At 35.4% G+C, this 23158-nt stretch overlaps 1 protein-coding gene across 23 annotated transcripts in view; it reads left to right on the top strand.

Moving 5' to 3' along the window:
* Positions 1-23158, top strand: part of nrm (neuromusculin) — a 590496-nt gene that overhangs the window by 545441 nt on the left and 21897 nt on the right. For 17 of the 23 annotated variants that reach the window (XR_015536928.1, XR_015536927.1, XM_087355254.1 and 14 more), the window contains 10 exons: positions 5585-5763; positions 6660-6980; positions 8365-8631; positions 9269-9628; positions 10339-10596; positions 11659-11916; positions 14272-14307; positions 20610-20750; positions 21952-21985; positions 22911-22955. Coding sequence is in view for 21 of the 23 variants with exons in the window: in XM_087355254.1 (XP_087211380.1) it covers positions 5585-5763; positions 6660-6980; positions 8365-8631; positions 9269-9628; positions 10339-10596; positions 11659-11916; positions 14272-14307; positions 20610-20750; positions 21952-21985; positions 22911-22955 (1899 nt within the window). In the remaining 2 variants the exon portion in view is untranslated. The remainder of the gene's footprint in view (positions 1-5584; positions 5764-6659; positions 6981-8364; positions 8632-9268; positions 9629-10338; positions 10597-11658; positions 11917-14271; positions 14308-20609; positions 20751-21951; positions 21986-22910; positions 22956-23158) is intronic. The other 6 variants (XM_087355253.1, XM_087355269.1, XM_087355257.1 and 3 more) reach the window with 3 other exon arrangements.

The following is a 23158-nucleotide window of genomic DNA, read 5'->3' as shown; positions in this document are numbered from 1 at the left end:
AAAATGCACCAAATTGGTCATTATCTATTATATCGAGTGTTGTTTAGTTATTTATATATTTAAAAACAAGAAGGAACTATACATTCTCTTTTAATTGAAAAACCACATTTTAACCAAATCCAAGTTTTCCTATTTCTGTACCCCATACCGACTTGCCATCTCTTTACCCACTCATTCCCTAGGGTTTTACTTCGAATTTCAAATTAAAATGGAATTAAATCTTACAGTCTCCAACCATAGGCTTTGCTAGTTTATATTATGCAGTCAGTATCATGAATTTTAATGTTCTGTTCGAGTATTCCCAGAAGTCGGAGAGAGTTTCTGCACCCTCTCCTCCCCTCCCCTCCCTGTCCCTCATAAAGTGGGTTTTTGCATTAGTAGTTCCACTGTTAGGGTAGCGTGAAGATAGTTTTAACAATCTGAGTGTGCGCAAATGCGAAAGGATGAGCCTATAATAGCTTCCTCTAAGCTGATAGCTTTTGTCTCGGTTTCTTCCACACAAATTCACTCGTACGTATACATTTTTCCTCCGATGATAGAACTTCCTTTTCACATTTTTGGTGCTGTAAGTAATGAATTAACAACTTAAATTACAGTGGTAACGACGTCTCAGCTGGTTTGGCAATCTGTAACTCTGTATTTTGTATTTGTGTGTTTTCGTACGATTCTTATGTAAACGGCGATTAAACAGCATTAGACAGTTTATCTTTGTTATATTAAACTATTGTGTTTTCTTTGCGTTACGTATTGAATTCTTAAATACTATTTAGACGATCCTCGGCTGCAAACTATTAGTGCTAAAGAATGAAACACCGTATTTACGAGGGCACCTTTCTGAGATCAGTAGTAACGTCATGGACTCTGATAAATATGACACCCTTTTAATGAATCGTTTATTATTTTATTTTATTTTATTTTATTTTATCTCTGTTAATAGCCTCTATACCTTTTGTACTGATAACATTAATTCTTCTTGTTTAGGGCATGGTTGCTCGTAAAATACAAATAAAAAGCTTTAATTTCACGGCGAGACGCGGACTGAAACGTAACACAACGTAGTGCGCATGAGAGATTCTTCAGTGTACGTAGTACTTCATGGATGAATGGAAGACCGAAGGATTAATTACATTAAATAACTGGCCTGACCTTTTCATGTAAAAAGAGATATATATATTTTTAAATGTGATTTGCAAAACGCTAGAAGCATTCTTCTTAATAAGAAATCTTAAAAAGAAAACAAAATAAAGAATTTTCTTAAAATATGGTTCAATGTCTGTTATACCACAAATATGAGTGGCTTGCAAAAGCATCATTTTCCTACATATTAAAACAACAGTAAAACATTACCCCATCTTCAATTTTGTTCTAAACAACAGAATTTCGGCGTCATAACTTTATCCTGTTATCTGCCAAATTTTAGATGGGTTTTTATAATAGTAATTTTATACGAGAACGCTGGATATGAAGGAGGAAGCTCCTGCCATCTAGTCGAAAAAGCTATACTATAATGAATGGGTACTTGTGCGTACTATTAGGATATAAGCAAGTACAGAAGAATTATATTACACGTTATTAATGTGTGGTACTTTCAAGCGCCGCGAGTACATAAAGGATTAAAAGGTGACGGCACTTTCCATTACAGGTAAAGTGGATGGGATTCAGATCTAAAAAGTATTTTATTGTTTTATATATAGTTTTCTCACAGAAGATTTAAAAGTCTGCTTAAAATATTAATTTTCTTATAATAATTTATTCTTATTTTATTTTAACACTTTTCGTTTTTATTTCCATAATTTTGTAAATATTTTATCAAGCTCAATCCACTAAACGATTTATTCTTTTAATTCTATGATATGAAAATATATAATCAAATATGCGTTCGCTACAGGAGGGGTAGATCACTGTACAATGTTGTATTCATGTGTTACATAGGCTAGTTCAATTGGTTATATTACCTTTGTGTGTCCCTTATCTGCTTATCGTACATTAGCTTATTAAACAATAATGAAGGCATATTTAATATTATTTGAATGTATGGTCAGGTCTGTATTGAGTCTTTTAATTACTTTTCAGATAAGATGGAGAAACAGTATTAAATTAGTTCATAAATTCAGAATCGTTATGCTATACGTCTGCCTTCCGACTGTTTGTCGTAAACTATTCCAACAGGTATTGAGTTACTGGAAATTTCACATTATGAAGGATTTTATGTGTCTATTTCCGCCTGTAATTACAACCGACCGCTTTATATGTGTGTTTATTGAATGTGTTGTAGACTTTGTGAATGTAAATATGCTTATCGTCAATGCAGACAAAGAACGGTTGTTGCAAATTCAAGGAAAGGCTCCTAAAAATATATATTGTGACTAGATTTGTAAAATTTGTGGTCAGTTGAGTGTAGTTTGAGACCAACAGTGTTAAATAACTGCAGTGCCTGTATTTGTATTTCTCCCTTAGGGGAATGTTTTATGTTAGATTCGTTGCTTTGTGCCCTTGGTTGGGGTATTTGTTGTTGACCAGTATTGATCTCATTAGAAGAATATTCCCTGCAACCCTTGAAAGGGGTTATTACTCTGGTGGTTTGAGAATAATTCTTTACCAGTGAATGGCAGAAAAGTGTTGGTGCCATCAAGTAGGTGTGGTTTAGTAAATAAGATTGGCTATTCTACAAACCATACCATCGATCTGGTATTATGGGACACAAAGACCCCTCACCCTTTCCCATTTCCACTTTTAAGGTCTTCTTTTCTCCATGCTAGAACTGGATTTAGGGTTCTTCCCTCCACAAAACAACAATTCTCTCTCAACTCCGTTGCTTCGTGTATTGAGAATGACCATCTGAAAAACTCAGAGGATAGAGGTGCAATCAAAGGAGATAAGAAATTCGGAAGAAAAGAACAGTTCTTTACAATAAACTACCTACCTATAGTCGTTCCTACGGGGCCATCATAACGAATAATAGATACGAATATTATAACCCTCCCTGTTTTCTGTGAATAGGAAGAACGAGGAAGCATGGAAGCATTTTGTTGCGTTATCTGTATCCTAGATATAACCTATGTATAGGAACTGCAGGGAATTGATGTTGGGGGGGGGGGAGAATCGTGTAGAATACACGAACAATTTCCCGGCATGTACAAGTTCCTTGTATTCCTCCACGATTTTCAGCTTTACATTCAGTTCATATTCGTCCTGATTGAAATTATTAGCTAAAGTGGAAACTAGTGATTTTGATTCCGTGTTTAGATATTCAAAACTTGCATAAATTTTATACATTTATTTCTGTGCTTGTAAATTTTAAGTAATGTCTGTTTCTATTCGCTGAATTCTTGATAAAAGTGACAGCAGTATTTTCCAATGAGTTTATATTTCTCTACACATACATTATATTCAGTACTCCTCCCCCAGTATTGTCAGGGTGATTAAGTCGAAAAGAATGAGATGGACGGGGCATGTAGCGCGCATGGATGGGACAAGAGGTGTGCACTGGGTATTGGTTGGGAAGCCTGAGGGGAAGAGACCTCTGGGGAGACCTAGACGTAGATGGGAGGGTAATCTCAGGCGGGATCTATGGGACATAGGAGTTGAAAGAGACTGGATTTTGTTGGCCCAGGACAGGGTCCATTGGAGGGGTTTGATTAATTCGGTAATGAACCTTCGAGTTCGGTAAACCATCTAGTTAGTTAGTTAGTTAGTTACATTATATTCAGCATTATTTTGTCATACCAATGTCCCAAACATTTCCGAGAGGGCATGAAAGAAAAGAGTAAGGTTGTTCTCTGTCTTAGAATGTCGGTGATTTAGGATTATCATACTTCCGGTTACTGTTAATCAGCAACAAAGTACCTCGATGTTAAAACAGCCGCTGTTTTCAGTGGGGATGTCAGTAACTTCTCGCGTGAGAGAGGGTATTATTTATTTAGTGACAAACTAACCTCGTAGATCGTCTGATAAATGGGGTCTTTCTGAATGGTGACAAGGGAGCATTGTTGCTTACTTTGCTTGACTAAGGCCACTTGCTGTTTGTACCGAAGGACTCTTTGTGTTGTCCACAACAACTGTGCTAGTCGTCATTGTGTATTTGACTCACGAGTGAGTCCTAGCGTTTTGTTCGCATATTGTGTACATACCTAGTCGCTGAATATAGGTACCTCCGATTTAGTATGTGGGCCACTCTACTTAAATAGCAGCCATACATCAACTGCAGAGTACTTCGGTTTGTTCGTACCAGTAGTTTGGAACACGTGTTGATCTGCCGACCGCTGTATACATTTGTATTCAGGACCGACTGGGTCATGCTGTGGTTGCGGGTTATGAATAGGTCTATACATACATACCTCTAGTTTTCGATAACAAATGTTATTAGGGCGATCAAATCAAGCAGGATGAAAAGCGGGGCTTACAACACCCATGGTCGAGATGAGAAATGCTTACAAATTTTTTGTCGATAATGAAAACATGAAGGGAAGAAATTATTTGAGAAACATATTCGTAGATGGGAGGATAATACTGAGATCACCTTAAGGACATATGATATAAGTGTGTGGATTGAATTGATCAGGCTCGGGATAGGGACTAATGTCAGGCTCTTTCGAACGTGGTATTCAACCATTCGGTTCCATAAAGAGTATATAATAAGTTCATTAGCTTTTTGGCAATTATCTTCTCGAAATAGTCTCTGTTTTATGGAGTTAACTGAAACAATAATTTAGTTAGGTAGACTGTGTGATTACACACTTATAAAAGTGGTCCTATTTGCGTGCGTGTCTGTAGGCTTGTATGTAAAGTTTCTTCTCAGGTCAAATTTTGTATGTTCTTTCCACTAAGTGGATCATATGAATGCATGCTCGCAAGGTTCTTGTAGTCGATCATTTTAAATTCAAACAAATTTAGATTGAATTCTGTATCAGGTGTCTTCATCAAACTTCCATTGAACTTTTTTTTACACGAAGTTCTGATCTAACATCAACCCTTCAATGACGTCCGACGTACATAGCACGCCTAGCCCCAGCTCACATTTTGTTTTGTTGTTTTTATGTAAAGTAATTCTTTTGGTACAAAATTAAAGAAAAAATTGTGGGTTTTTATCTGGAAAATGTGAAGTCATACTTTCATTTTCTGGCGACACTTAAATTAAATTATGAATCTCTTAAAAAGTTCTCTGGTTGACCGGTTGGTGCGTTACGTTACGGTCAGATCCTTCCTCCACCATAGGGAAATCTTGTGAACTAAATGCATTAGATCGATATGAATTGAGACTGAGATCGATCTGTGCTCTCTACTGCTGACCGAAACAGAAATAGATTTTAAAATGGATTATTGCGCAATTCTAATAAACTATTCCTTTTTAATTCTAAAATTTTACTGTGCCAAAACTAATTTTTAAATATAATGTTGTCGATGTTCTGATTCCGTACTTCTCAGAACATAATATCAAAATTACAACAGGAAAATATTATTTTTTTCCAAATTTATTGTTATTCAAATGTAGTGTTGTATTTTCTATCTTTAGTATTTAAATATTCCTCGTTACCGGGAGTAAGTAAGAATTAAATGTCCTTTATAATTGTTTTCGTCTTTGCAGGCTTCGAGATGGTGAGAAGCTGACACTGACTCCAGATCATTATGAAGGAGGTACAATTGACCAGCCAACACTAGTGATAAAGAATTCAACCCGACATGACCAAGGAGCGTATACATGTGAACTAAGGAACAAAGTCGGAAGCCAGGAATCTAACAGTGCGGTTTACGTCGCTGTCTACTGTAAGTACGTAGTGTGTTGCGAGTGCAAATGATCGTATAAGAAATCTTGCAAAGAATATTACCATTTTGCTTTAATACAAATATCGAGACTGGGGAAGAGTTTCAGTACTCTGTTGGAAGTACTCCATATAAATAAAAGTAACACAGTACTTGAACATAATTACGACTGTCTAGTGTCGTACGTTTCCATGTAATACATATAGAATGTTAATAGAATATATAACGTTATTGTATTGCTGCATCAGATTTTATTAAAAATATGTGACAGCTGTGTTGCCTAGGAATAACAATTCTTTTATATTTAGTCCGCCCATTTTTTTAACTCCCACTGATGATATTTACGCCGCGGTGGTCTAGCGGTTAGAACGCTGGCCTTGTAATCCTGGGTTCGATTCCCGGCGGTGCCAGAATTTATAACTTGTGTTGGGCAAGGCCGTGGTCTAGGCAACACGGAGTTTTCCTCCGGGGGCTTCCCCGGTTTCTCCGTGGCATCCCAACAATTACTCCATTCACACACAGAAGAAGGCAATGGCAAACCACTTCTGGATCATCTGCCAAGAACGTATATGAACAGGTCCCAGTCCGAGAAAAGGATGGAAGGATCCTGTTCATAATATGTCGCCAACCTCCTGTGAGGGAGACGTTGTAATAAAGAAGAAGATGATATTTAATGTTAACGTAATATACACCATGGTTGAAATTCTTTCTGTGTCCAGTGATTGTTCTTGCTTGTTCTAAACAAACCAATGGAGTAACTTCATATTATTTTAAAAATATGTATACTGTTTGCTCCTTCTTGTGTCTATGAACATACAATGGTAAACTGAAAACAGGGACTTAACAGAGTTGTAGTGCCACATCAGCAGTCATCTTGAAACTGATGTTTGTTGTTGCAGTCAAACCAATTGTGCAGCTAACAATGGAACCACCAACGCCAGTGAGTGAGCTGGACAGGCTGAATATAACTTTGATGTGCAAGGTGGAGTCTGGGAATCCTGATATCTTGCAGGCAGTGCGCTGGTACTTGGATGGGGAATTGCTCAAAGAGTTACCTGATTGCGGGGGAAATGTTACCGATTATATGTTCTGTGACATTGATCCCAGCAAGCTGCTGCTTGAGGATGTAGGACGCAGTTTCCATGGAAATTATTCATGTGAGGGCATGAATGAAGCTGGATGGGGTCCACTTTCTCCAGATGAAGAACTTACAGTTTATTGTAAGTTTAAACTTCATTTAATTATTCAGTTTGATGATCATTAACCTTTATCAGCCATGCGTCAGAACATGTGAAATCCAGCTGATCATGCATTGCAGTAGCATACCATTAAACCCTAGAGTTTACGTCTGGGAGCCGTATAGTAGATAGTTTAAATCTTGGTTAAGTCTTCTATGATAAAGATTATAAAATTATTATCCTCCTATACAACAGTTTTGTTTAATTAAGGCATTTCAGAAACATGCGTGTAAGCACACTTCAAATTTTCTCAACACATGGTAGTACTAGTATTTTCGTCTGATAAGATTTCCTGTACATTACTGCTGTCATGTTTTTGTAATATAATAACTTATGTGTATATCTGTTTTACTTTTAAGATTATGAAAAATATGTAAACATCAATAATGGCGAAAAATTGTTTCTCTCAGAATTGGTGTCATTACAGAAAATTTGATCCACTGAAATCAAAAATAAAATCTTAAAATGTCTGTGACTTAACAGACTGTAACAAATTACTCAACATAAATATATATATACACACACACACACACACACGTGTGTGTGAGAATGCGTGCGCTACATAAAATAATTTAATTATTTCTTAAATATGTCACAATGCACGCACGCACACACACACAAGTTTAATTTGTGTTCAATTATTCAAATAAACTTGTAAAGGCATAATTTGAGGGTTTTTCAAATGAAACCAGTTTGTGATGCTGTTTGCAAGTATAGTGGGTTGGGTTGCAGGTGATCATGTAGCTATGTATATGACAAACCAGCAGTTGGTTACCTGTACAACAGAACAGGCTTGTTGGCGCAACCAGGAACAATGTGACATTCCAGGTGCAGAATCATCGTAACAGAACCAAGGGGCTGTAATTTAATTCCTTGGTGCTGATGGTTGTCAGAAAGCTGAAATTAATGGGAGAATGCATTCTGCCATCAAGAGAAAGTATTCCAGCATATTCACACATTGTCATCTCATGTGGCGCCTACTGTCTAAACACATGCTATGCTTCGTGAGCTGAAAGGTGTTAGATGATCCCACATACAACCCAAATCTCTCACTATGTGACCTCCATGTGTGCCAGGTGCAGTGGTTCCAGCTTTAACCCAGAGAGTTCCCTTATGCATAGGATTTATTGCCTAGTGCATGAAGGGGATGCTTGCTTCAGCACCCATGGGGACTATTTTTAATGGCCTCTACTTCTTCTTCCAGAACAATCCCCAAACAATTTATATGTGATAAAGTCTCATAAGTGTAACAGAAGCAAGACAGGAAGCTTGCCGAAAGGAACAAATCCAGTTTTGACTTAGGTAAATTATACTGTATAAATAAAAGGGAAAATTTGTTAAAATATTCTTGTAATATTATTTTCAGATCCACCTGGGGCAGCATCACTTAAATATGAACCAACTGGAGTGATAAAGAAGAGTTCAGTGACATTGAGGTGCAGCGTGGATGACGCAGGGCGGCCGGAGACTACGACATATCGTTGGTTGCGTGGAACGCACCTCATTCAAGATGTGACAACAGCCAATTGGACAATTGATCCAGTCACACTAGAAACAGAATCTAACTTCACCTGTTTGGCCTATAATAAGGGTGGAGAGGGAGATCCTGCTACAGTGTATATTGAGGTGTTCGGTAAGTTTGAAGAAACTGACTCTTGTTCATATACAACTGTGATTTGGTACCAAGAAATGAGGTCCTGCATAAAGCACCTTTTTTTAGGACAGCACGTGTATATTAGTTATATTTACTAAGTGAAATACAAATTAGACTATGAACATGGTTATCGTTATTGAAAGCAACAACGACGACAACAACAATAATAGTATACCAACAAGTTAAACTGTCTAATATTTTCTATGTAATTTGTGTATCTACATTTAAGAACATTTTTATTTGTCCTTCATGCCTATACCTACACATGCACTCTACTCAGTATGGCTCTTATGATGTATGCAAGTACACAAATTATTGTTTACAAGCTCGAAAAGTTAATATTCCAGTTGAATGTCGGGAATGTGAGAGTCTGGTAATATGCAAGATTTGAGTCATTGTATACATCTATGTACATTAGATAATTATAACAAATTGTAATAGATATGTGCAAAATCAAGATAATAAGAAATATATATATATATATATATATTCAAAATCCATGTATGTGTTCACCGTGCTAAGATAGTCAAAAGAGTAAAAATTTATATTACAAAAACAAATATGCAGATTATTAAGTCACATTTTGTTAAGGCTGATTTTCCTTTCTTTTTTCCAGCTCCTCCTACTTTTATTGAGCGACTGCCACCATATCATGGTGCCCTGTTTAATTCATCAAACATAAATATATCTTGTCGAGTGGAATGCTCACCACTCTGTTCTGTTCAGTGGCTTAAGGATGGAAAGTTACTAAACTTGAACAGTTCATTCTCCTTGTATTCAGTGAGCAACACTGTGATACCTCCTGACACACGCACCAATGATTTTGAATCTGTCAGATCAATGTTGATATGGAATATGTCTGCCTGGCCAGGTGGACAATTAGATCGCATCCATGACAGTGCCAATTATACATGCCAGAGCACTCACAATGAAGTTGGATCTGGAGTAAAAAGCAGTACAACATTTAGAGTTGAATGTATGTATATTGAATTTGTTGCTTCTTAAGTCGGTTTGTTTGTTTCTTTATGTATTTGTTGTCATCTACAGATATAAGATAATTCCATAACCTTGAATCAAAATTAAAGTTAAAAAGAAAGGATACTGCTTGATGTAAGATTTGAGGTTTTCACAGCGGTGAGTATGAAGATTTCTGTCTGTCTGAAACGTTGTTTAACATCGACCAGACTACACAGTGCAACAATCCAGAAGACAGAAATCTTCATACTGCATGATATTCAGGAAAATAAGTAAATTAATGTGGTAATTTTATTTGTATAATACACATGGATGGATTAATCTATGTGCTTTAATAAGTCATTTTATTACAAATATCAGATGTATTTAAGAATCATTAGTGACCTTTGTCACAACATTGATAACTTAGTGTTGTCCAAAACATTCAACAGCTACTTCAAAACAAAGTTAATTTTATACTTTGCACTGAGCTTATAAACTTCTAGAAACTTCATTACAGATAGCATCCACATCAGCACAGACCATTTTTAGGGCCATAAAAAAATGTTGAAACAGCGACAAAAGATATGAGAAGTACATTCCAAGTTTATTTATAATTTATCAATAGAGTAGGCAAACTTATACTAGTATCAGACACATTCAAGTAAATTATGTGTGTCTGTGTGCATGTGCACATGTGTGTGTATGTGTATATGTATTGAAAATTTTCAGATCCTCCAGAAAACATCACAGTTTCAAAAAGCATTGTGAATGTTACTGAACGGCATAATCCAGAGAAAGTTCTGTGCAGTGCTACGGCATACCCTGAAGCCGCCTATATTTGGAAGCATGATACAAGTACTTTCAGTACAAGAGGAAATAATGCACTCATACTGTCTTCTGTGTCACGTGATAGTGGAGGCAACTACACCTGTGAAGCCTTCAACCGTCATGGAAGAATTACACAAAAAACCTTCATCAATGTTCTTTGTAAGTGTATGATGCATCATTTCTAAAGAATGTACTTAATTTTGAATAAAATTGTAAAAATGTCTCACTTCTAATAAGACTTGTCGAGAACACATTTTAACATGTTGATCATCAATCACTCTGATTGCCAGTCTGCCTGTAGCTGCCAAAAATCATGAAGAAAATTAATAATTACTATACTAATCCACATAACTGAATGATTTAAAGAGAGAATAGGAATAGTAGAGGAATATTCAGTAAACATTTAGTACTGTTTACCTTTACAATATTAACATTTTGCAATCACTAGCTTCCTATTACAATTACTAAAACATAAGTTATCTTCTTTCTTAGCACATAGTTTGTAATGGATATATCTTTTAATCATATCTACTAATAAAGTTATCACAGTTACTGATGGTCATTATCATCACAATTATTTGTATCCAAAACAAAATCACTCTAAGTAATCCATTAATTAATTGGTCAATTGCTGGAGCTAATTTTCTGTGTCCACATTTAGATGGAACATATTCTAATTACTGGGAGTCCATATAAACTGGGGTCTGCAGTGGCCGCGCGATCTGAGGCGTGGGCCTTGTGCCGCTTGGTCGCTGGGACCGTGGGTTCGAATCCCACTCAAGCCATTGATGTTTGTCAGCGTTTTTCTGTGTTGTGCTGTCCTGTGTACAGGTAGAGGCCTTGCGACGGGCCGATCCCTCATCCAAGGAGTCCTACCGAATGTCTATAGATCAAGCTAACGTAAAGTTGGGACTCGCAGTGCTCGGCACTTGAAGAACGGGTCGTTCCCAGTATCCAAGTATCCCATAGAAACTACAATATCACATTTCATAAAATACAAATTAGTCATTGTTGATAATTTTTAAAATCTGGTAGAAAATTTACGTACTGAAGGAAACAGAGCACTCATTAGAAGAAGGCAGTGGATCCAGCTGTTTAAACTTTGATTGTTTTAAATTTTCTTCCGGTAGTGAACAATGTCATATGTAATGATATAAAGATTAAAATATAAAAATATCTAATCAGAATTAAATAAATTAATGGTGTATTTTACTTTTACAGATAAGCCAGAATGCGGAATTACACAAAGTGGAGTAGATGGCAAGCTTGCTTTAATTTGTGAAGCACATGCAAATCCCAAGGAAGTTGACTTTACTTGGCGAATAAAGAATGAAAATGACACACTTGAAGAGAATATTGAGAAGAAAGGGCTTCAGAGTACCTTGTTACTAGACAGTCATGTTGAAAACTTCCGTACCTACGTGTGTGTTGCCAACAACTCAGAGGGACCTTCACTACCATGTGAACGGGATGTTACATGTAAGTAGTGTGCTCGAGTATTTAATGTCTCGCACCTTGGCACATCCTACATATATTCTCTATTTGAAGAGGAGGAATTGGAGCATTTGTTAGTTTGATAATGTCTGATTTACATGAACTCAAAAAACTTGATGAAGAGATTTAACTTTTTTGTACCTACAGCTTCATGCACCATAATTTTCTCTGAGATTTCTGTAAATTATTGTATTTGTTTATTAGGATTCTTATGATTTATGCTTGGTATAAATGGGGAGAAAATAGTTTTGGTGTTTTCTGGGGTAATATTACATAATTTCTTGGATAACCTGTATAAAATCATATACAGTTGAATTTAGAGAGTCGGCAGGACAGCTTAAATCAGCACATCTTAAATACTGGTTACAAGTTGTTGGATTTAACTCTCCTGATAAGTGAATTCAAACTCTACATTCAATAATTATATATCGCTGAGTTTCTTTCAGAAAAATTAAAGGCATTATTATTAAGTATATACTGTCACACTCTTCTATTCCTGAAAATATTGAAATATGAGGCGTATCCGGAAAGTATGTACCGTTTGGGAATTAACAAAAAACAAAATATAATTTTTTAAAAAAAATTATTTTCATCAGATTCTACGTTTCTTAGGCTACTTTTCGACATAGGTAACGCCATTATTGAGGCACTTATCATAGCGGGGCACAGTCCACCTATTGTAATAGACTCCCCCCAACCTCCCCTGTGATACATAGGTTATGGTCACCGCGGTTGCTAGAATGCTGCTCGTACAAGTTGCAGAAGCTGTGCTGGAGGAAATATGGTGTAGGCCTATTCATGAACAGAACATGTGTTTGTTCTCAAACATTATTTCACATCAAAATCATTTGCTGCTGTTTGTGAAGCATTCAATGGTGTTTATCCTAATGAGAAAGTACCAAATAAGAAACAATGTATCACCTAGTAACACTTGTTTTTGCAAAGTCACATGAAAAAAAGTGTGGATGCTTGTGTTCAAGACGATGATAGATGTTTTCAGCATCTGCTTTAAAATTGTATGGCAAGTTCTGCCTAAAAAATAAAACTGAAATAAAACAACTCATCTGTCTTGTTACATTGATGTCACCAAAGCTTACATAAACTTGTTTTTTTTTTGTGGGGGAGGAGTTGCATTTTAAATTAAATACTCTGTATTAAAGTATAATGTTGAATAATGTACCTCATGTTATGTGTGCTATTTCCCAGTATAATTAAGAAAGAAAATTGATTTCCCTTTATAAGTATTAGTACATTACTGCTTAATTTCTGTTCTGTGAGCAAGAAATATTTGCTAAACATTTGATAATTGAAGTGATTCTGTAAATGTCTTTCCTCTTCAGATAGAATCATTGCTTGAAGTGTTACATATGCAAATGTTATTTCATAAAGATATTCTTTATATCCAATAAACTTGTTGCTACTAATAAGTGTTCAACACAGTGTATTCTTGTAGATTAACAGTGTAAATATTTCTTTATGGTAACAAACACACAAGTGGTGCAATGCATTATTGTCTTAATCAGTAAACTTGGTAGAATTTGAATTTGTGAATAGTATGATCGTACCAAACTAGGAGGTTGCATATAAATGTCTGGGGATTGGATATTATTGAACTTAAAATTCTGTCTACTGGTGTTGAGTACAATTTTAAACATTTTAAATATGACAGAATGGGGTCCGCAGTGGCCGTGCGGTCTGAGGCGTGGGCCTTGTGTAGCATGGTCGTGGGGACTGTGGGTTTGAATCCCACTCAAACCATGGATGTTTTTCTGTGTTGTTCTGTCCTGTAGATAGGTAGAGGCCTTGCGACGGGCCGATCCCTCGTCCAAGGAGTCATACCGAATGTCCATAGATCAAGCCAAATAAAAAGTTGGGGACCCGTAAAGGGTACCGGAAAATATACAAACATTGTTAAACCGGAAAAAGAAGAATAAATATGACAAAATTTTGATGTGATTGTACCATATCAGTAAGCCCCTGGTGTAAGAAAATGGTAATTTGGCATCACTGTATTGATTATGCAATTTAATTAAACATGAAAATAATAATTAAAAGCAAAATAATTTGCATTTCCTGTTTTTTCAGTAATTTTATGCAGTATGATTTGTGACTTCCAATTCAGAAGTGTTGTATTTCGTTCAGAGATTTCTATTCAACCTTCACAATACTACTATTTCCTATAGACATTGCATCACTCATTTAAACACTACATTCTCTGAAAGCAGTATCTTAGATATTGAACTCTTGTAGGACGTCTGTCCATTTTGATACACATTTAATACTACACACACAAATAACCTTTCAAAATTAAGTACTGACTTAGTTATCCAATGCTTTTAGCCTACCAGGAGAAAAGTAGTAAGTTCAGAGATACAGGTATGATGTTTTCCAGTAGTGAAATCACATATTGCTTGCTGCATGCTGGCATGCATGCTGGCTTAGACGTACGTGAATGTGGAGCAATGATTAATTCCAACATGCACTTATTTTAATTTCAAGCAAACAGTATCACACTTCTTGGATTCAATTGATATAAGAATCAATAGAAATTTAAGCTATCATTATAGCAGATAAATTTAAAGTCCTCTTCATCAGCTTTACAAAATTATTGTCATGTATTAACATTGAGATTATTATAATAATCACATATGAATCAGTGTAATTTTATTTTATCTGGTAGAAAAGGAAAGTGTATGCAGTAATAGGAAGGAAACTAACTAGATGATGATGATGATGATCTTTCTTCATTTGTGATACAAATTTAAAATTCTGTACAACAAATAAAGTTTGTAGGTGGAACTCATGTGACAAATATGTATGGATTGATGAAGTTTCTCCCTTACAACTTCTCTCCTGCTACGTGTTTGAAAATGTGGTTAAAAGCATGTTCTTATACATGTGGTGTAAATTAAATGGATTAACTCATAACAACCGAAGTTCCACCTTTGTTTCAGTTCTTCAATAGATTTCTAGAAAGGAAACAGGCTTTAAATTTGGTACATACACATTTATTGGCTCACTAGATTATACTTTATTGGCTAGTTTCACGTGTATGGTGTAGAAATTTTAACTTTTTTTCCCATTACTCATCTTACATCTAATGGTACTGAACTGAATTGAGGCAACTTCATTTCTATCTTGCTATTAAAATTGGTGAATAATTTTCCATGTAGTATACTACATAACAAGTTCAGATTAAAACACCTGCACTGGTGATTTGTGTCAAAGTTTAATAAAAATATATTTTATAAAGTGAGCATTCACTTACTATTTTCAGTCAAATTTGTCTTTGGTCTGAAATGGAAACAGGCCAGTTTTATTATTATGATTGATTTGAATTAAACTGAAAAATGGGTACGTTTGAAGGTAACCGTGAATGTTTATTGAAATGGAGATTTTTCTTTACTTTCTACTTAAACATTAAGTTAAAAAATGTTTTACAATAAACCATATATTTAATTTTTAATTCATCTACTGAAATTTCACTGCTAATCCACATTCACAACTAAGTACTACTGGGATGTAGGGAGACAAATGGAAGATGACACACTGCTTGAACAATGACAACATATATGTTTAAATTTGTGTTGTTCTCACAATTATTTGTCAGAGTGTAGTACTTAACTTGCCTGTGTAAGCCTATTCTGTTTATTACTTTACAATTTTAATAACAGTCATGTTCAGTTTCATGTTATATATAAATTCAGTTTTCAGAATATACGAGGGTTACTTCAAAAGTCATGGCAACTATTGGGGGGGGGGGGGGGCAAACACGTTATATTGAAGAAATTTCAAAATATACATATTAAAGATTAAAATATGCAAAACAATAACTTTGCCCATTGTTTTGTATGGGTGTGAAACATGGTTTCTCACTCTGAGAGAGGAACATAGATTGTAGGTGTTTGAGAATAGGGTGTTGAGGAGAATGTTTGGGCCTAGGAGAGAAGAGAATGGGGTGTGGAGAAAACTGCATAATGATGAGCTTAAAAATTTGTACTCCTCGCCCAATATTGTCAGGGTGATTAAGTCAAGAAGAATGAGACGGGAGGGGCATGTAGTGCGCATGGATGGGTTAGGAGGTGTGCACTGGGTATTGGTCTAGTTAGTTAGTTATTTAAAAGCAAAATCAGATATCCCAATTAAATTAAAAATTACGTGGTCTGTAGATTGGTGTTATAAATTTGACACTTTTCAGAAAAATGTCAAAAAGTTATACAATAATTTGTATACTATCTGCTTTACATTTAATTTAATCACAATATTTTCACAAACTACTTTAAATATATTTTCTGTCATGTTAAACTTTTTTTAAAATTTAATAGGTATAATGTACAGTACTCCATTTTAGCTACCATTCTATTTTTAGACTATTTTTATGTGCATTGAAAAACTGATTTAAGTTCTTAATTTATTCGCAAAATCCTTGTCCAGCACATCTTTAACTAACACAAATTTGCTTACACATGAAAGATTAAATGGCAATAGTAACTTGCCAAACATGTAAAATTTTAAAATGAAGAGTCTGTCAAACATTCTATGGTAATTTGGGTTCCATGACAAAACCGTACACGAAAATTGCGCACAGAAAGAAGCTCACTGTCATGAATGCTCACACGAAAATTACTCACACGGACAAATGCTCACACTGACAAACGCACACACTGATAAATGCTCACACTGACAAATGCTCACACGTACGAATGCTCACATGGCCGAATGCCTATATTCACAATACTATAAGTAATCGGAAGCGTTAACTGGTTACAGTAGTAAACCGACGTTTCGGAATCAAATTCAATAAAATATTCTCGGGCAATCAGCCGCGTTAATTTTTTACCGTAGTACACCGACGTTTCGGGAACAAATTCAATACAATCTTCTCGGGCAATCAGCCGCGTTAACTTTTTACCGTAGTACACATTCCGTAGTAACCGACGTTTCGGGAAAATGTTCAATACAATATTCTCAGGCAATCAGCCGCGTTAACTGGTTACCGTAGTAAACCGACGTTTCGGGAACAAACCCTGAAGATGGGGACAGAGTTTGTTCCTGAAACGTCGGTTTACTACGATAACAATCAGCTGCGTTAACTGGTTACCGTAGTAAACCGACGTTTCGGAATCAAATTCAATAAAATCTTCTCGGGCAATCAGCCGCGTTAACGTGGCTGATTGCCCCAAAATATGTTATTGATGCAGTATTATTATTGACATGACCAAAGAATATGTTTATGAACAGTTTGTAACGGTCCAAATTACATTTTCTGCTGAGGTAATTTCATCATACTATTTCGTTTTCTTATTATTTTATTAAGCTGAACTTCTTTTAAGGTTTCGTTTCAAAATTTTAACTTCTTGTACTGTGATGGATACTTCCATTTCATGGCATCTACCTAACTGTTTAAGACAAAGAATCAGAAACGTTAACTGGTTACCGTAGTAAACCGACGTTTCGGGAACAAACCCTGAAGATGGGGACAGAGTTTGTTCCTGAAACGTCGGTTTACTACGATAACAATCAGCTGCGTTAACTGGTTACCGTAGTAAACCGACGTTTCGGGAACAAATTCAATAAAATATTCTCGAGCAATCAGCCGCGTTAAATTTTTACCGTAGTACACATTCCGTAGTAAGCAGCTCTTGAACGGTCGCCTAAAACTACAAACTGCTGTGAGGGATTTCACAATGCCCTTAATTCCCTATTTCACTGCAGTCATCCCAGCGTGTGGTTTTTGTTTGATGGACTGCAGAGGGACCTGGCTTGCCACAGATTGACACTGGCTAATGCACAGGCAGGTCGTCTAGAGGTAAAAAAGAGAAGGTATGATGAACTGCATGACATGGTTGCAAATTCTGTACAGGAATATGAGATAGTGGAAGACAAACTCAAATACTTGCGGAGATTAGCTAACCTACAGTAACCTAAAAGTGTTGACTGTTCACTTTGTGGTACAAACAAAAAATAATTAATTTTTATAAATAAATTAAACCGATTTAGTTGCAATAAAACCAGAGCATTTTATTTCCTTTACTTTCCCTTACAAACATTTACATCAATATTTTATTTAGGATTTGAGACTTCTCGGCGAGTACAATCAATAAAATATTCTCGGTCAACAGCCGCGTTAACTGGTTCACGTAGTAAATAGACGTTTCGGGAATGAATTCAATAAAATCACCTGCAATCAACCGTGTTAACCGCTTTACTACGGTAACCAGTTAACGCGGCTGTTTGACCGAGAAAATTTTATTGAATATCTTCCCGAAACGTCGGTTTACTACGGTAACCAGTTAACCTTTAAACGACGGGGATTTAAATGGCAAAGTGGTAGTTTTTGGCAGGTTTTTAAACTTTTGTGCACGCTCTACGGAAAACTGTAAAGTTATCTAAAGTAAACATGATAAATTGACGAAATAAAAGCCATATTTATTCGAATAGAACAGAGAATACATAGAGTTTTTTTAAAAATGCAGTTAATATCTTAATTGCCTAAATAGGCCTTAGTAACTTTCATTTCTTATTCGGAAGCTGATTCGACATAGTTGTGAACTAATGACCACACAGAAAAATTTGTCTCCCCTACTTCAGTTGATGCACAAAATATTTCTCACCCATCATGCCGAGGATATGTGTGAAGCTTTGATTAGTGGCCTGAAAACGAAGCCGAAACCCACTTGACAATAACAATGTTTATTGCTGTTTATGGTTACAGCTCCCGGGTCGACAGCTCAGGCTGACCTTGCCAAAACCCCAGAGAAAATGTTTCAATATGTGCAGCCCCTAAAATAGGCCAAAAGACGTAGCCAAGTCTTCTTACAATGCTGCAAGTTTTGAGATCCGCACCGGGAATGTTCGTAGGGCTGACTACACAATTTACTTCCCAGACAAAGACCGCTAGTAAGATAAAGGTTAACGCGGTTGTTGCTCAAGAATATTTTATTGAATTTGTTCCCGAAACGTCGGTTTACTACGGTAACCAGTTAACGCAGCTGATTGTTATCGTAGTAAACCGACGTTTCAGGAACAAACTCTGTCCCCATCTTCAGGGTTTGTTCCCGAAACGTCGGTTTACTACGGTAACCAGTTAACGTTTCTGATTCTTTGTCTTAAACAGTTAGGTAGATGCCATGAAATGGAAGTATCCATCACAGTACAAGAAGTTAAAATTTTGAAACGAAACCTTAAAAGAAGTTCAGCTTAATAAAATAATAAGAAAACGAAATAGTATGATGAAATTACCTCAGCAGAAAATGTAATTTGGACCGTTACAAACTGTTCATAAACATATTCTTTGGTCATGTCAATAATAATACTGCATCAATAACATATTTTGGGGCAATCAGCCACGTTAACGCGGCTGATTGCCCGAGAAGATTTTATTGAATTTGATTCCGAAACGTCGGTTTACTACGGTAACCAGTTAACGCAGCTGATTGTTATCGTAGTAAACCGACGTTTCAGGAACAAACTCTGTCCCCATCTTCAGGGTTTGTTCCCGAAACGTCGGTTTACTACGGTAACCAGTTAACGTTTCTGATTCTTTGTCTTAAACAGTTAGGTAGATGCCATGAAATGGAAGTGTCCATCACAGTATCACACTCCAAACAGTACAAGAAGTTAAAATTTTGAAACGAAACCTCAAAAGACGTTCAGCTTAATAAAATAATAAGAAAACGAAATAGTATGATGAAATTACCTCAGCAGAAGATGTAATTTGGACCGGAACAAACACTGAAGATGGGGACAGTTTGTTCCCAAAACTTCGGTTTACTACGGTAACCAGTTAACGCGGCTGATTGCCTGAGAATATTGTATTGAACATTTTCCCGAAACGTCGGTTACTACGGAATGTGTACTACGGTAAAAAGTTAACGCGGCTGATTGCCCGAGAAGATTGTATTGAATTTGTTCCCGAAACGTCGGTGTACTACGGTAAAAAATTAACGCGGCTGATTGCCCGAGAATATTTTATTGAATTTGATTCCGAAACGTCGGTTTACTACGGTAACCAGTTAACGCTTCCGATTACTTATAGTATTGTGAATATAGGCATTCGTCCATGTGAGCATTCGTACGTGTGAGCATTTGTCAGTGTGAGCATTTATCAGTGTGTGCATTTGTCAGTGTGAGCGTTTGTCCTTGTGAGCATTTGTCCGTGTGAGTAATTTTCGTGTGAGCATTCATGACAGTGAGCTTCTTTCTGTGCGCAATTTTCGTGTACGGTTTTGTCTGGTCACCGGTAATTTGCGCACCAACACACACTAATATTCTTTCAAATCTCTCCAACACTCCTACATCTCTGTCTTACATCACCATGTGTGAATGTCATAATATTTATGGTTTTTATGTCTTTATCTTGTGTGATGTTTTCATTTCATATACAGTACATGTAGAACTATTCATTTGTGTGTCAACATACCTAGTTATTAATCAAGACTTAACACAGCTGCATTCACACATTCTCATTTAACTGACATGGTAATAAATCTGTCTTTTGCAGATTTACCTAACTCAGTTTTTTCAAGGAATTTAACCTCTGCAGTGGACAAGAGTTTACTGAAGTTTAAATGAGAATGTACTTGCATGTATCACTTCCCTTTCCACCAAATTACTATTGAATAACCTATATATTATCAAAATATACCTGACAAATGATTACTATTCCTTTCTTGCAGTTGAGATAAGCTGGTGGGAAAAACTGGATATTGAACATCTCACCATTATTATTGCAATTGTAGTGGGAGCTATTTTAATGGTGCTCATTGTTTGCATCATAATTATCATCGTGTGCAGAAGGAAACGTGCTGAAGACAAGTGTAAGTAGATAGGCATGTGCACGTGCAGGATAGTCCATATTGGATGGGTAAAGTAGTAGAAACCTTCTTCTGCACTTGGAAGTTGTTTGCTTCTTCAGTTGTGCATGGTAAGAACATATGATGCACTTGCATGCAATTATTTAATGATTGTTCAAGGCATTCATGTTTTATAATGTTTGTTTTGTATGGAGAAATGTGTTTTTGGTAAAGTAATTATTTATAAATAATTTATAATAATATAAAAATGTTTTATAATGTGTGCTTATATTCATACATGTATGTGTGTGTGTATTTTTACTAACATTAAAACAAAGTTAAACTACGATTTCAATATGAATAATTAATATTTTAATTATGATGAAAATGTAGTTTATTTTGGTACTATATAATATCACTGACTAGTGCTAAAGGATAAGAGGTTTGAGAACCTTTCATTCTTATTACAAAATATATACCTACTGAATTAGTGCTGCCTTTAATTGTTTAAAGTCACTGGTTAATGTATACATTCGTAAGCATATTTGTGATTAATTTCAGTTAATTAAAAGATTTTAATGTTTCTTATCTAGTCTTTCTGATGTTAATACAAATTACATTCAATAGAATATCATGCTGCAGTTTAGAGCGAAGATGGAATGCCTCATGACCATTATGTGCATCATTTTAACACTATGTAAACTTTTCCCATTGCAAATCACTTTTAAATGTTCTGTCATATCTGCTCTGTTAATAAGATTTCAGAGTAGCGATTTTTCTGTACTTGGGTTTCTAGTAGAAGCACAAATGTGCACAGTTTTCGTCAATTATTATAGAATTGTAAAAGAAAAAGGAAAATGTATTCCAAATGTAAACTGAAATGACTAAACCTGCTGCTAAATTAAGTTATTCTAAGCTGAATTTATTCATATATAAGTTATTATGAAGATTTACACAATTTTTTATCAGTGGCATCAGTGATATCATATATATGGTTAATATTAGAGTTTGCTAGCTTCGGTAAGCATGTAATTTTTCTATCACAGATCTATCAAGCTGTGGGTTCACTTGCATGTATGTGGTTTTGGGAAATCTAGGAAAGCTGATGCCTCCTGGACATCGAATTACTACAAATGACATTGTCAAGCAAATCAAGTAACATGTGCTAATTTTAACTCATTAACGAGCAAGTTGACTAACATAATGTTTTACCTTTAATTTATAGACAATAATCCAGTGGAGATGGAGGAGAGAGAAAAGTAAGTGTCTGCTATGCTTTATTGCTTCTTATCTCTGGTTTACTTTTCACATTGTCAAGGTAATTTTATATCCTCAGGTTGCATAAATGTGTTTAGTGGATAGGACGCTGATCATATGAGTTCACAACTGTACATTATATTTGTTCCCATTGATATCTGTAACTATTTAATATTTTGTTACTCACTTTCTGGTTTATAATAATAAGAATAACGCTTTTCATGGTTTGTCTCCTACAATAGCTCAGAATGGAAAAAATGGATGTCATTTTTCACTTGCCTTAAGAGATTTTATTTTTCTAAAACTCAATTCAGAAATTTAGCAATGTAATAATTCAGACTCTAAATCATTATTCTATGATGACTTAGGGATGTTATGCTTCTAATATACTTTAAATATAATATTACATAATTCAATTATCATTTTTGTATTTTACATTCTGCTGTAACGATGTGTAACATTTTTTCCTGTGCAAAGCATGTTTTCCATCAGTATCTTAAAGTAGTATGTACTCATCTTGGTACATCTGTGAAATTTTGGTTTCTTTGGTACTTTCTCTTTCACTCTTAAAGACTTCTATAAAATACTGCTATGCTGTTGCTAAGAAAGGATTCCCATGTAGATGTATCATATTTTGTAAAATATAAATTTGCACCCAGCCCCAACTGCACTTGATAATAGCTTACAATCCAAATTTTATGAATAAATATAAATAAAAATGTACCCATTATGTTTCAAACTGTAATTTATATTTGTCTTGCCACAATTTCTGTATTTAAATAATTTCAAAACAGAAACAGATAGACATTAGCATTAAGTTTCATAATTTATTTTGATACGTCTTACATAGAAAGGTAAGCTAATCTAATTTTTTCTCTAATGAATTTTCATCTTAAAAACTACAGTAGAAACTTACAATTTTTGCAGTGGGTATCAGAGGTTTGTCACAAATCTGTACGGTCCTCACAAAACGTAAGTATGTGTTATGTTTTCTGCATACCTGCCTTATTCTGTTATCTGTTATTTGTTTACTGTGCTGTCATTCATTTACTGTGGTGTGGTTAGTAGTTTGATTACCCAGAATATAAATTAGTCAGAACTTCCATTTTGTTTGCAAGCAGCTTGTAAAAAAACAATGTAACATAAAGTAGAGTAGTTTTTTGTGTAAATTACAT

Source organism: Zootermopsis nevadensis, unplaced genomic scaffold (assembly GCF_977971745.1).
Source record: "Zootermopsis nevadensis isolate Lab colony 2312 unplaced genomic scaffold, Znev_1.0 Znev_ptg000024l, whole genome shotgun sequence".
Classification (NCBI taxonomy): Eukaryota; Metazoa; Arthropoda; class Insecta; order Blattodea; family Termopsidae; genus Zootermopsis; species Zootermopsis nevadensis.
The sequence above is the reverse complement of the archived record's forward strand: the minus strand, read 5'-3'. Positions and strand labels throughout refer to the sequence as shown.